Source organism: Candidozyma haemuli (assembly GCF_002926055.2).
Source record: "Candidozyma haemuli strain B11899 chromosome Unknown F_2014730914, whole genome shotgun sequence".
NCBI lineage: Eukaryota > Fungi > Ascomycota > Pichiomycetes > Serinales > Metschnikowiaceae > Candidozyma > Candidozyma haemuli.
Window position 1 is genome coordinate 185,938 of NW_020289912.1, and position 14,760 is coordinate 200,697.

The following is a 14,760-nucleotide window of genomic DNA, read 5'->3' on the forward strand; positions in this document are numbered from 1 at the left end:
GGCTGCGAAACCATCCTCATGCGGTATCTTCATGCATGTATCCTTCCCTATTGGCATATTTTTTAGGCAGGAACCTTCTTGACAGGCGTCGCTATCAGCAAAAACGATTTGGCTTATTATCAACCTTATTCCCCGATCGGGCACTGGGGCTCGGTTATCTGGGGCATTCTCCTATCTTTCCAGGTACAAATATAGTCAGGGGCGGCCTGGTGGGAGTGGATTGTCCAGTATGTTTGGAGAGTACGTGAACGATACTGAAGACGCTGTGAAATATAGCCAGTGGGCGCTGAAAATCGATGCTTACAGAGCAAAATTGGCTCGGGGCGTGAAAGACGAGTTCAGGTTGCCTGACTACCTGTTGCCGACCGACGAGGAGCTTGGTCACGGTATTGACGCTCGGGCTTTGGCTGCAAAGACGCTTACAGGCGAGGAGATTGAAATCACCACGTCTTCTGCTACAGATTTGGTCCAGCGCATGGCCACGGGCCAGTTGAGTGCTGTGGAGGTTTTCAGGGCGTTTGCAAAGACAGCTACGGTGGCTCACCAGCTTACCAACTGTGCTATGGAGTTGTTTATTGATGAAGGCATGGAAAGGGCCGAGGAGCTCGATGCGTACTTTGCTGAAACTGGCGAAACCGTCGGGCCCTTGCACGGATTGCCTGTTTCCATGAAAGAGCATTACGCTTTCGAAGGTAAGGTTACTCACGCTGGATACGTGGGTAAGTTGGATAACGTGAGCAAAACCAACTCCAGCATAGTACAAGACTTGTACGACCAAGGTGCTGTCTTCTACGTGCGTACGACCGAACCCCAGATGTTGATGCACATTTGCTCCAATAACAATATCACTGGGAAGTGTAGAAACCCGTGTAACACCACCTTGACGCCTGGAGGGTCTTCCAGTGGTGAAGGTGTCATGGCAGCGATGAATGGCAGTGCTTTTGGCATTGGAAGCGATATTGGCGGCTCCATTAGAGCTCCAGCAGCGTTTTGCGGTGCTTGGGGATTGCGTCCTACCACAAAGAGAATCTCTTTGGTTGGCGTGGCCAGTCCATACGATGATCAGTCGCCAGACATTGTCTACCCAACGTTGGGTCCACTTGGCAGAAACGCTGACGACCTTGCCTTATGCATGAAGGCACTTATTGAACAGAAACCCTGGGAGAAGGATCCGTTGGTTTATCCTATTCCATGGAAAGATGTTGCACCGCCAGATCCAAAGACACTCACAATTGCTATTTGTTATGACGATGGGGTTGTCAAACCCACTCCGCCTATTCTTAGAGCTCTCAAGCAGGCCAAAGAGAAGTTCGAGGCAGCAGGTATCCAGGTTGTTGAGTGGAAATCGATCGACGTGGAGAAACTCGTCTATGCCTGTTATGTTGCCTACAACTACGACCAGAATTACAGTCAAAAGAAGCGTCTCGCTCTTTCTGGCGAACCTGTGGTGCATTTGAGCCAGAAACACTTTACGTTTGGCAAAGGCGATGGTCCAGTCAGTGGCCTTGAGATCCAAAGGCTTATTGCTACCAGAGACGAGTACAGAACCAAATACATGGACGTCATGAACCAGATGGGTGTGGACTATATCTTGTCTCCTAGCTACGTTTCTGTTGCAGCAAAACCAGAGACTATCACTTACTGGGGCTATACTTGTTTGTGGAACCTCTTGGACTTCCCGAATGTGGTGTTCCCTACTGGCCTTCACGTTCTGTCTGAAGATAAAGTTGATACTTCATTTACTCCTCGTAACGACGTCGAAGAGTACGAGTATAACCTTTACACTGGCCCGGAAGACTTTATCAATGCGCCAATTGGGTTGCAGTTGACTGGAAGACGGTACATGGACGAACATGTTGTCCAGGCAGCCAAGGTAGTAGCAGATATCATCAAGGACGAGCCCTCCATGACCCAAAGAGCTATGTTATAGAGAGATATATATGGATTGCAAGTTTGAGCTTGCCGAGTATGACAGGATATTAGTTTATATGATGAATACAATATGGTGAATGCAACCAGTAGTACAGTGAACGTCTTCTGTACATCTACATATTTGCAGCCATGCCAAAGAGACATAGCAAGCCTCAAATCTCCACAAAAGAAGTACCTCCAGAACCACCAAACTCCAATTAATCCAAAAACAGTCTCAAGTCTCCTCTACCTCCTCTCTATTGCCAGATGTTATGAGTATTCTCTTCCTCCCTTCTGTTGGCACTGCATAAACCATACATCACCATCGCCAGTAGTACTACTCTACCAAGCACTATACGCTTACGCTTCTGGCCAATGAGTGCATTTGCTGCGTTCAACCAGCTGTCGAAGAACTCCTCGGAATCGTCTCTTTTCAATGCAGCTCTTTCCAATACTATAACCAAATCCAGTATCAAGGCCAATCCGAAAAACTCCATTTTCGCAGACGACTCTATCATACTAGGTCTTAACAAGGACGACTATATCATTGTCAATGGCACTTACGAGCTAACAATTCTCAAAGGTGATGTGTTGGTGAACAACTTGTTCAAGTTGGGCCAGGGGAAATCTTACCCTATAATCACCAATGCGTACCAGTCGCTTCCTGTGATCTGTGGAATGGAAGGCAGCCTGAAGAAACAGGAGTCTATTCTACCGGCTTATACGAGTGTGGTGAAGATTTCAAACCTAGATACGGGACTTCAGCATGTGGGGCATGTTCTGCCGAAACTCAGTGATTCGTACTTTCTTGGGAGATCTTCTCCATATACTTTTGAGGTTGTCGAGGAACCACAAGAGAATGTCATGGGCTTTCGAGTCAACCTGAGTACGCATAGGGCGATAACTGAGGTTTCTGAGAAGCTTCTAAGCGGCGAGATCAAGTCTTCGCTCGTTGTTGGTGCTGCTTTCTGTGGGAAACTGACTTTTGCTCATACATTTCTCAACTACTTGCTCTTCAATGGGTCTACAGACGTTGTGGTTATAGATTTGGACCCTAATAGTGGAAAGTTTTCGTTCCCTGGGTGCTTGGCCTTGACGGTTCATTCGCATCCATCTATTGGTGTCCATACCCCAACAGACCGCTTGGAGAACGAATCAGTTTACTATGGGCATAGCAACCCAACTGCGTTACCAACATACTATGTTAAATGTGTTGAACAGCTAAAAGAGGCTTATATGGCTACGTGGAAACACCTACCGCTCATTATCAATGCACCTCCCACAATCAAAGGACTCGGAAGGGAACTTCTAGCGAGAATAACCGAGATGTTCCATGATTTAGATCCAACCCTCGTCTACCTTTCACAAAACGATTCACTCACTATAGAAGATTTTGACGTTGACGAGTTCGAAGTTCAGGATAATCCAGATGACGAAGTGTTGGCTGACTTGACATACACATCCTCATATAAGGTACATGCCACACGAAGGAAACCCAAATGCCTGGGCCCACTTGCACATGAACTAGCCACTATCCAGTATTTCCACAGAATTTCCCAGTTTCGTTGGGATGTCCAATCGTTTCTTGTCCAAACACCTCCTCTGGTGATCCCATTTTCGCCAAATGATCCTCGAGCTGTTCCAGCCATTGCATCTCTCCACCAGACAATCACTTCACTACGCAGAGAGAACATCCAAGATTACATCGAAGCCTCGCTTGTGGCTCTTTGCGCAATTGACATTCCTAGAAAGAGTCTTTCAAAGACTTCTCCACAATTCATCAACACAGACGACTTTACCCAGCATAAAAGCACAGTCGTCTGTCATTGCATCATTCATTCGCTTAAACTCAAAGAGGGCTACTACCTCGTTTATCTACCTAAAGACCCTACAACTACCAATAGACTCAAGCAAGCTTTTTCAAGTAACCAAACACTTGCATTTGTCAAAGGAGAAGGCTCCATTCCTCCAGGTGAGATTCTGGTTCCTCAATTCACAGGCAGAAACATCCCATACGTTGTTCCCGAACCGTTAAGTAAAGTTGGCGGAGTCTGGAATATTCGTAAGAACCTTGGACGTAAAAACCAGAAGTCATAGTGGCTTTTGGCTGCAAATGACTTTGCTACTACGACATTCAGGCCTAAACTTAAGGGTTTTTGCCAGCAAAAAAACCAGTCCAATCCCAGAGAACTGAACAACAAAGCAATATTCAAACCTCCCCCACTTACCCTTTTTGTTGTTGTTTCCTCTCGAACCGCCTTTCTCGTTTTACTGTCTTTCCACAAAATGACGTTGCTGCGCATATAAATGCCACACACAGGTTTAACCACATTTTCCAGCGAAAGTTGATCCAAACTGACAACACCATCCAAGTCACTTTTTTCCCTCCAGAAATGAAGCTCTTGTCCCTTTGCAGCATTCTTGCAGTGGCTTCTGCCATTGTTCCAGAGGGAATCATCTCTTCAGATACTAAAGTGTATCCTGGACGTCAATCGCTTCCGAACTTGTTCACTGTTCCTTCCAAGAACGATATTAACGGATGGGAAGTCAGTGGTTCCTTGAAGCTTGATGCTGGCCGCTTGGCTTTTGAAAGAGGTCAGGGCGCTCTTTGGTCTGAGCTGGCATTGGCCAATTCTATGGACGAATGGGTGATTGAGGCAGTTTTCAGAAACTCCGAGTCTGTGGAAACCGCTGATCATTCGTTTGTTGATACGAACGGTCTTGCCTTTTGGCTTGTTCAGGCTCAGAACACGCCTAGGTTTAAGAAGGATACACTGAACTTTGGTGGCCCGGCAGTGTTTGATGGTTTCCAGTTCTTGGTAAACAACAAGGAGAAACCTGGTCTTAAGTTGTTTGCTGGAGATGGCACCAAGGAGATTCCTAACCAGATTGATAACACTCTTGGAACGTGTTCTTTCAACTACCTCGACTCGATGGTGCCGTTTACACTTCGTATCTCCTACTCTGCCAAGAACAAGTTGTTCAAGGTCCAGATTGACAATAACCTCTGTTTCAAGACGGATGCCATTTCCTTCAACAAGCTTGCCCAGGACTTTGATTTTGGTGTCACTGGCTCTGTTGATGGTAAATCTCAGGAGTACTGGGAGATTCTCAAGATGTCCGTGTACAACGAGCTCACTGAAGATGCTATTGATGATCATGGAATCCTTGCTGACGGTGCTGTGAAGGTGATTACCGTTACTCAAGACGAACAAGAGCCAACCTACCAGCCATCTTTCGGCAGGGAATCTCTTATGGAGAGAACCAGAAAATGGAAGGAGCAAATGTTGAAGGAAGAGGAAGAAGAAGCTAAGGCTAGAGAGCAGCAGAAGACGGAGCCACAAAAACAGGAGCCAGTCAGAATCGAGACTCCTTCAAAGGTGGATCTTTCAGAAATCACGCAAAAGTTTAGCTCTTTGGAGAACTTGATTAAGCAGGTAGGTGCTGGATCTGGCAATAACCAACCTGATCTCCTGATTCTTAATCAAATTGTGGAATCCCAGATTCAGCAAATCCAAGTGCTTGAAACTTTGAAGGACAATTACGTGCGTTTGGAACAATTGATCCAAAGCCAGAACAACGACATTGCCAAATCGATCCTTAACGAGTTCAATAATCACAGAAAAGAGCTTGGCGATTTGGGAAGACATGTTCAATCGCTTGCTGCCAGCAGTGGAAAACGTGAAACCGAGCGTTTCCCGCTGTTTGAATCTGATAAAGTCGAATCGTTCCAGACGTATCTGAAATGGTTCATGGTTGCAGTTATTGCCATCATTGTTGTCTTGAGTATTTTCGTCCACAGACTTAGAAAGGACGTGAAACACTCCAAGCTACTTTGAGTCAGTAATTATATAATCTTGTAAAATACACAACACTTAATGCCTAGAAATAATTTGCAAAAATGTACAGCTAAGTTAGCTAAAAGGCTCATCTCAATAATTTTTTATGTTTTAATTCGTCTGATCATCAATCGTAGTTTAAGCATGGGAGATGTAGCTACCTGTGCTCAAGCTCCTGAAGCTTGGGATGCTGCGTCCTTGGACATCCAAAATAGGAACATATGTAGTTGGTGGGTCAACCACATTGAACTTGAGCTGGACTCCAGTAGGAGCTTCAGATGCTTGACCATTAGTGGTGAATCTTGCAATCAATTTTTCTTCTGGCGCACTACCATCCAACACCAATGGTCTCATGTATCTCCAAGTAATTCTGTTTTTGTCTTTGTTGAATGAACCTTCAGGCTTCGAAGAGGCCGAGGTGGATTGGGCAGAGTGATCCAAGGAAGCAGAAATCACCAATCCTTCAAGTTGCACCAGCTGGCCAAACACTGGGTTATGCGAGAGCTTGATGATGAGACTAGCCTGGTGTGGCTCAAACTTCCAGATTTGTCTGACCACGACAGGTGCCTGGCTCTCATTCAAGTTAGCTATGTATTTGAGGCCACCCAATGTACGCGAGGCAATCTGAGAAAGATCCAAGCTGTACTTGTTTTCGCCAACCTGGCGCATGAACTGCTCATTCAACAAGAACTTCGTGAATGGCACTGGAATGACAATGTCTTGGGCCTGGTGGGCTTGAGCAACAGAGTTGTAGTTGAAAGCAACTTCTCCAAGAACGTGAGCCTTGGTCACATTTCCATCCTTGAAGGTAACGTTGATGATCTCAGCAACGGAGGTATGAAGACCTTCGTCCACAAGAGCCTGGCTAGAACCGAAATGCTTGAATTGGTTGTCATGTCTGAAGAAAGAATTGCCAGTGTTTTGACTGACCAAAGAAGTACGAGTACCTGCCTCATCATGGGGAATACGAGGCTGAATCATCAGCTCTCTGGCAGGAGGAAGATTTTGGAATGTACCAGAGTGGAGATCTCTCCTGTTAATCTTTGGATCTCCTGTGCTGTGAACCTTTCTCGAAGGTGGAGGTGGAGGAGGTTGCTGTTGTTGTGGCTGCTGCTGTGGCTGTTGTTGTTGAGGAGCTTGCAGAGGTTGTTGAGCACCAACAGCGTTTCCAACAGCACCAGCACCCACCGCACCAGCAACAGCACCAATAGCGGCACCAGCTAAAGTGTTAGACTGGCGGTTATTGGATTGGCTAGAAGCCTCCAGGCCATAAGACGAAGGAGGCTCAGATGGTGGGCCAACTTCATCAGCAATGTTTGCAGCAGTAGCGCTGGTTGGTGGGACATCGCTAAGCAGGCCAGGACGACCAGTAGCGTCTGTTGATGGAACAGCACCAAACGAAGGGAAATCAGGTGCATTAGCCGTCTTTGGAGTAGCCTTAGCGGAAAGGTCCTTCTCTTCATCACCATAGTCAAAGCTATACTTTCCAGAGGAAGTGTTACGAGAACGGTCTTCGGAGCCAGGTTCAACCTTTGGTGGGTGATCCAATTGGTGAGTCTGTAACATGGACAAACGGTTGCCCTGTGCATCAGTAGGACCGTCACTGTCTTCGTCGGAAGAGGTGTACTTGACGAGGTTAGGTCCTTCATGGTCTTGTCTCTCGTGAGTCAGCGAACGCAGGCTCACAGGTGGCTGCTCCTCCTTCTTTTGTGGAGCACTTGGCTGAAGCGGAACAGTTTCATTGAAGGTCTGGCTTCTGATGGCCGACAGAGGACCAGCACCAGAAGGACCAGGAACAGATGATGGGCCAGCAGGTTGGCCAGAAGATGGGCCGTTTCCGGAGACTGGGGCTACAAACAGACCTCTTTCCACCTGGGGCTGCTTCTGAGCCAGCAGTGGTTGTTCAGCGAGCGAATGGCGGGTCGAGAAGCTTGTGTTCTGTCTAGAAGGAACGGACGACACAGACTGGTCTTCTGGGATAGCATCAACCGGAGTAGAGGAAGCATGCTTATCGTTCTTCTTCTTACGGCCAAGAAGAGAGCCCATCTTAGAACGCAACTTCAGCTTCTTCTTAGGTTCACCCAGGCCACTAGATACCGAAGCTCTGGAGCTGTGGTTCTTGGATGGAGACAGAGAAGCAGCCAGGCCAAGACCAGCAGCGGCTGCAGCAGGAGGAGCCTGTTGGGCAGCAGCCAAGTCTCTAGCAGGAGGCTGAACCTTAGAGTTGACCATATAATCGACATACGCGTTCATTTCTTGATCAACGTTGAATTCCTTCAAAATGTAGTTGACGGCGTTTTCGTTCTTGTGCAACACCTCAGACGTCTTCGAGTTGACCGCATTCATATAGCTCAAGAAACTGCTCGACAACAAGTTCTTCTCGTTACGCTTAAAGTTTTCAAAGTTTGAAAGAACCGCTGGCGCTTTAACGTTCCACTGGTACTCGCCGTTGGGGTCGTTCTTCTCCAAAGCCTGGCTAATCTCCGTCAATTCCTTCGAGTTCACCACAAGCTCGGAAAACCGAACGTCGTCACGAGTGGCAGCACTCAATTGAGAGAGAATATCGTTCCTCATGACCTTAATCAACGAGTCGTTGGCGCCAATCTGCGAAGTAACACACGAAGCCACACAGTTCCAAATCTTATCGATGGATCCAAACTCCTGGCCAGAGTTGCTGAAAAAGTCCCGGCCATTGGCCACCAACAAGTTCAAGTCCTGGTTATACTTGATAAGCATCTTGGTATAGTTGGAAAACCACACCACCAAATTCTTCTCAATCAAATTCTGCGATAGGTCCAACGAGTGGGGGATAAAGTTGGCGACATCGCTGGGCAGCGTCGACGTCAAGATGGTCGTGGCGAACTCTGAGTTTTCGGCCATTTCCGTGGAGCTGGGGGAAGATTTAGGTTGGGATGGGGGAAAGGTAACAAGTTATGGTTTTACGATTGAAATACTTTACATGTGCCGGTGACGCCGACCGTGCAGGAATTTCTAGAAGCCGTTTAGACAAGGGTCGAGCTGAAGACGAGAAGGTATTTGAAGAGAGGAGGCATTTGGCAAGGGGTACGGATGTGTGGGCCCTTCTGGCCGAATGGCGTCCAGGGCTAAACTTGGTTCTTTGCGTTTTGTGTTCTGGTGACAAGATGAAACTCGGAGTTTGCTTGCTGTGTGTGGATTTTTCGCAACCAATCCAGCCGGAAGCCGAAGATGGGTTAGTGTGTGGGAGGGAGTTGGAGGTTGGAAAAAATGGTGGATTTTGTTTATGAAGGTGGCTTCCCTGGTTAGTGGTGGTATTTTATGGTATTTTTTGGTACTTTGGGACGTGGACGTGAAAGGTTGGGGAAGTTGACTGGTGCATGGCAGAATGGCCATTTCACAGTATCCAATTGTATGCTTTCTGAAATATGAATTTCTGGGAAATAACGGTTTTTTGGTCACTCGACGGTTGGCATTGGCGTAATGACGTTCACCGCTGTCGTCATAGTTTGGCCTGGCTCTTGGGGTTTCATGCAAGCAGCTGTACATGGTGGAGGTTCTAGAAAGAGTCGCTAGATCTTTCTGAAAAGGTGCAGACGAGGTTAGTTCTTAGGCTTTTTGTTATTCGTTGAAGGCAGTTTGGTGAATTGTGGCGGCTTCTGGAGTCGAACAGATCGCTGACATCATTGGAAGCTGATTCACATATACGGGAGCTGCTTCTGCCTTCTAGACCGTGCTTGGTCTTGCAAAGTTTATTTGTGTAGCCGTAGAGTAAAAGAAATGCTAGTAGGGATGCTGCTCTACGTGTCCTTCCATTTTGCCAGCATTTACAGCAGCATTCCATTTGCCCCATGACCCCTTCATTCTCCCCATTTTTACTATCTTTTCCTTTTTCTTCTCTCATGTGAAGGGGAGCTCCGTTACCGGCCCAAGGAGACCAGATTGGGTTTTGGCGAAGTACATCAACCACTGGATCATTGAATTGCGCAACCGGTACGGGAACCAACCTCCTTATACTTCCTTGGCTTATACCAACCATCCTCCAATGACAGTAGTAGTAGTAGCAGGTTCGTGATGATGGACGAGAAACCCAGAGTACCGAGCCTCCAAGGACAATACCAACTATAACGGAAAACACCGTATTGCCAGGTATCTACAAACCAACGTAACCAACTGTCCACCACATCAGGCCAAGACAAGGCAGAAATCCCCCATGGCTTCGTCTCCAACACGGCTATCAAGGAGCTTCGGCGAGAAGGTAATTTTTCTGCCCATGGGGCTAAACGCTTGTCGAGACAAAAATGTCCGATTGTTGATGTCAGCAACCCGACCATGCTTAACGTGTTTTCCCGGTTGAATTCCCCACTTGAGTAATACACCCGTTTGTCCAAGTTCCAAGACATCAACCAACCAAAGGTTATCGCATGGTTATCTTTTGCAACAAGGCATATAATTGGAGCACCGTCTTGGCTGATTCCCTGGCCAGCCTTACAAACGGTCCAAGCAAAGCCTCCTTGCCAAAATACGATTTTAATTCTGTTCTTGTAACTCATAAATCATGCACAATTTTAGCCGATCACAGAGTTTCCACAAATCACACGCCTCGACAGTTTTCACTTTTGCGTCGATTTTTCACATTCCTAAAATCCTCCAAACCCATTCCTTGCTCGTTATCTTTCACCTCTCGAGCCTTGGCATAACCGTTCACAGCCCAATTACACCCAGCACAAGCAACGGCAGGCCGAGAAATCTTGCCCCAATAATTCACATTACACAAAGTATGTGCAGCCCTGGGGAAAAGTCGTCCTGGCCAATCATATTGATTTATCTACCGACCAGAAGTGTGTCTCTTATCTTGTGTTGCACTGCTGCAGGAAGGTAGTAGGAAATGAACATGGAAAGAAGCCAGACCAAAAGACCTGAAAGATCCAAAAAAAAAAAAAAAAAAACACCTCCTCACCCCAATCCCATAAAAAACCACCACCACCAAATCCAGCCCTTAGCCAAATTCCTTGTTGTTTCAACCTTCTTTTTCTCATCCTTCTCCTTATCAGTAATCCTTTCCTGCCGTTTACGATATCTAGCACCTTCGCTTATCAGTGATTATGCGCGCCTCTCGCGTTGATTGGCCCTTGCCTGTTGATTATCACTGTACCAGCCAAATGTCTGGAGGATGGTCCATAAAATGTATATATAGCCGGTTATTCTTCCTTGTGTAATTTTTTCCTCTTCATCTTTATATCATGGAGACTTCTGTTCCTGGCGCTACGCAAACTGGTACTGGCGGTGATTCTTTAACCGTTGACTTGAGTGCTCAATTCGGTGGAGCCGATATGGTCTGGGTGGCCATTTCTGGTGTGATTGTGTGGATCATGGTTCCTGGCGTGGGGCTTTTGTACCTGGGTCTTTCGAGAAAGAAACATGCGCTTTCGTTGTTGTGGGCGTCCATTATGGCGCTTAGTTTGACTACTTTCCACTGGTTCTTCTGGGGGTTTTCGCTTGCCTTTTCACATTCCGATAGTAGTGGGTTCCTTGGCAGTTTGGACAATTTTTGTCTTATGGACGTGCTTGGGGCTCCTGCCGTCGTGGATTCTATTCCTGACATTTTGATGTGCTTCTTCCAGGGCATGTTTGCTTGTGTTACTGCTATTTTGATGGTTGGCGCTGGCTGCGAAAGAGCCCGTTTGGGACCCATGATGGTTTTCTTGTTTATCTGGTTGACCGTCGTCTACTGCCCATTGGCCTACTGGACTTGGGGAGGCAGCGGCTGGTTGGCTGAACTCGGTGCTTTGGACTTCGCTGGCGGTGGTCCCGTGCACGAGAATGCTGGTTTTGCTGCCTTGGCTTATTCTATGGTCTTGGGTAAGAGACACGATCCTTTGACTTCAGGTAAGGTGCCAAAGTATAAACCTCACTCGGTGTCTTCCATTGTTTTGGGTACCGTCTTCTTGTGGTTCGGCTGGTTCGGCTTCAACGGTGGTTCTACCGGTAACGCTTCCATCAGATCCTGGTACGCCTGTGTCAACACCCAAATTGCTGCTTCTTGTGGTGCTTTGACCTGGATGTTTGTGGATTACTTCCGTACTGGCGGTAAATGGTCTACTGTGGGTCTTTGTATGGGTGCCATTGCTGGTCTTGTGGGTATTACTCCAGCTGCTGGTTTTGTTCCAGTTTACACTTCCATCATCTTTGGTGTTGTGCCAGCTATTGCTTGTAATTTTGCTGTGGACTTGAAGACACTCATTGGTATTGATGACGGTATGGATGTCTTTTCTTTGCACGGTGTGGGTGGATTCATTGGTACATTCATGACTGGTTTGTTTGCTGCTGACTACATTGCCCATTTGGACGGTGCAACCGAAATCGACGGCGGCTGGATGAACCAAAACTATATCCAGTTGGGTTACCAGTTGGCTGCTTCGGTCTCCAACGGTGCCTGGTCCTTCTGTGTCACTGCCATCATCTTATTCATCATGGACAAGATTCCATTCCTCAGATTGCGTTTGCACGAAGATGAAGAGTTGATGGGTGTTGACTTGGCCCAGATTGGTGAGTTTGCCTACTATGATAGCGACAACGAGTCTGCCTTGGGCACAAAGAACTCTCCATATGTTGCTGAGCCAATCAGATCCAACGACCCAAGAGTGGCCCAGTTGAAGGCGGCCGCTCACAAGGATGAAGAGGAAGCGATTGAAGGCACTAATCAAAAGGGAGAGAAGTTCTCCCCTGAGGACTCCAGCGAAAACCACAGCACCAAACAGTAAGTGCTTTGTACCTATACCTTAATATGTCTGATTAATACAGTAATAGTTGAAGGTGATGTAGTAGCAGGTTTGATAAAAATTAAGGTTTGAGTCATGGATATTCGTTTTAAGTATGAGACCGTATTGTTTGAATGCTAAGTATCACCTTCTAGTGTGGTCTATGTTAGTAACTGGTATTCCATGTTGGTTCATATCAGACTTGGCTGATAATTCCAATATGTGAATTCATTTATAAAACGAAGCTAACTATCCATTTCAGGTTTCTTTAAAAACAAAATATATGTATCAAGATAACACTTCCTTGCATAGCATGTCTATCTATGCCTCCCAGGCGCCTAGACACACATCCTAGTACAAACACCAAATGATACTGATAAGTGTATATCCTCCTTCAGGAACAATCCACGTCAATTACACTTAAAACACACCTTTGACAACTTCTTTGGCCATAGCCCTCCACACTTTATCTCTCCTTCTCTCCTCCTCTTCTTCCTTCCAGCCAGCATTTCGCAGCCACTAACCAGTCCCCTTTAAACCACCAAACTAAGTCTAAACGAGTCCAAAAACCCATCCCATCAAACCCTAATCCCCTAATAAACCTCCCCCAATTCATAATTACCCCAAAAAACCCTTCTTCCAGCCATTTCCTTCCACCGTCTATACCCTCTAACTGATAGCCCTGCACACGCTCCACGGGGCCACCACTACGCAGTCTATCAAGATAACTGGCCAGTATCAACAACACCAACTACCATACTTTACCTCCAATGACGTCCATTATTTCTCCAGGTGAGGGATTCACCGGCTTCTTGCATTTGGGCATTCTGCTCTACGACACTGTGGCCAAACTCAGGGCTTCTGACTATAAAATGAAAATCGCCTACTCGTCTCGAAAGTACCTTGAGTCACCTATTCTCGTGACTCTTCCTTCGTTGGGACTTCGACTTACGTTCCTGAGCTCGCTGGGACAGGAGCTTAGGCTTATAGAGGTGATGAACTTTGAAATGCTTAAGCTTTCGTATAATGGCCAGGCATTGAACGAGATCCAGTTCTACGAGGCGCCAGAGCCTGAGGATGCGCTAGAGAAACCGCCTTTGCAGAAACTGGTGGTGCCGCCGTGTTTGAAGGTGATTTACAATAAGATCTTTGGGCCCACGTACCCGGGGATACTAGACTTGGAGAAGAAGACGTATGTGTTGAGTTATCCCGGCATCAGCTTTAAGTTTGTGATACGGCTGAAGGAGCTTCTTGCAAAGCTCTCGTCGATTGAGGATGATAACCAGATATTGTCCAAGTTGGCCAATTGGGACGTGGCGCCAGATATCGCGTGCCAGTCGTTGGCTATCTTTAGCGGGAAGGACTTTACGAGCTTTTTGGACGATCTCAAGAAGGAAACGGTATCAAGGGCTGCGGAGGCTTCTTCCATAGAGAAGTTCATCGTGACGCTAGAAACTGGCGATATCGAGGTTGCTTTTTTTAATAATAACGGCGCAGCAAGACCAAAAGAGAACCTAAAGCTCGGGTGAGTACCCAACAAGATGTCCTTAGGATCCTAGGGCCTCCAGATGCATACTTTAACAAGTTTGACTCTCGTCTTTTGATCCATAAGCATCTCAAGACCGCCACTGCAGCGCCCTGTGAACGGGTAGGGTCTGTCTACAAGTTTCATAACTACTTCCGGCTAGGAATTGATTTACTCTACAACTTAAACCCGAACGAAAAGGTCGGTGGAGTCTTGGAAAAGGTGGTTCTTCACAACGGCGGGATCGTGGAGTCGTTGGACTTTATGCAATGGAACAAGTGCAACTGGAAGATTCGCTGGAACGCCCAGAGCAAGTCGGCGGTGGATTCGTCGTTATACTTCCACGAGTTCAGCAGCAGTTTCCTTAAGGAGATCAGCACCCACAAGACAGATCCTGTATTGCTCAACCGAAACGAGTCAGAAATCACAAGAGACGAGGACTTGGAGATCTTACATGTGACAGAAAACGGCAAGCTGGACTTGTCGACTCAGATGCTGTCTACCGAGTCTATCGGATCCAAACCGTCGAACGAGTTCAAGACATGGGGCCAATCCAGGCTCTTCGGCTATGACCGGTGCATATGGGAAGTTATTGAGAGCAACAATTGCGTATCCAACGTCACCATCTACTGAGTGAACGCAGCATCGAACATACACTTTTAAAACCCACAATGCCCCACAAGGCCCCACAAGGCCCAAAAGCTCATCTATCCCCCTTTTCGTCTTCTTTTTGATAGCCCTTGGTCTA

At 46.9% G+C, this 14,760-nt stretch overlaps 6 protein-coding genes across 6 annotated transcripts; 5 read left to right on the forward strand and 1 right to left on the reverse strand. All coding sequences in view use genetic code 12, as the record gives it.

Moving 5' to 3' along the window:
* Positions 1-229: 229 nt before the first annotated feature.
* CXQ85_003778 (uncharacterized protein) lies at positions 230-1,930 on the forward strand (the record flags this gene model as incomplete). The annotated part of the gene is made up of 1 exon (XM_025487412.1): positions 230-1,930. One exon carries the CDS (start codon positions 230-232, stop codon positions 1,928-1,930), a length of 1,701 nt encoding a protein of 566 aa, XP_025344428.1.
* A 356-nt stretch (positions 1,931-2,286) lies between these two features.
* Positions 2,287-4,008, forward strand: CXQ85_003779 (polynucleotide 5'-hydroxyl-kinase; the record flags this gene model as incomplete). The annotated part of the gene is made up of 1 exon (XM_025487413.1): positions 2,287-4,008. The coding sequence occupies one exon, from the start codon at positions 2,287-2,289 to the stop codon at positions 4,006-4,008; it is 1,722 nt and encodes a 573-aa protein (XP_025344429.1).
* A 296-nt stretch (positions 4,009-4,304) lies between these two features.
* On the forward strand, positions 4,305-5,750 carry EMP46 (Emp46p; the record flags this gene model as incomplete). The annotated part of the gene is made up of 1 exon (XM_025487414.1): positions 4,305-5,750. One exon carries the CDS (start codon positions 4,305-4,307, stop codon positions 5,748-5,750), a length of 1,446 nt encoding a protein of 481 aa, XP_025344430.1.
* Positions 5,751-5,888: 138 nt separating this feature from the next.
* On the reverse strand, positions 5,889-8,630 carry CXQ85_003781 (uncharacterized protein; the record flags this gene model as incomplete). Its single annotated transcript, XM_025487415.1, has 1 exon — positions 5,889-8,630. The coding sequence occupies one exon, from the start codon at positions 8,628-8,630 to the stop codon at positions 5,889-5,891; it is 2,742 nt and encodes a 913-aa protein (XP_025344431.1).
* A 2,339-nt stretch (positions 8,631-10,969) lies between these two features.
* On the forward strand, positions 10,970-12,490 carry MEP2 (ammonium permease; the record flags this gene model as incomplete). The annotated part of the gene is made up of 1 exon (XM_025487416.1): positions 10,970-12,490. One exon carries the CDS (start codon positions 10,970-10,972, stop codon positions 12,488-12,490), a length of 1,521 nt encoding a protein of 506 aa, XP_025344432.1.
* Positions 12,491-13,257: 767 nt separating this feature from the next.
* On the forward strand, positions 13,258-14,645 carry CXQ85_003783 (uncharacterized protein; the record flags this gene model as incomplete). The annotated part of the gene is made up of 2 exons (XM_025487417.1): positions 13,258-14,012; positions 14,039-14,645. The coding sequence occupies 2 exons, from the start codon at positions 13,258-13,260 to the stop codon at positions 14,643-14,645; spliced, it is 1,362 nt and encodes a 453-aa protein (XP_025344433.1).
* Positions 14,646-14,760: the final 115 nt, after the last annotated feature.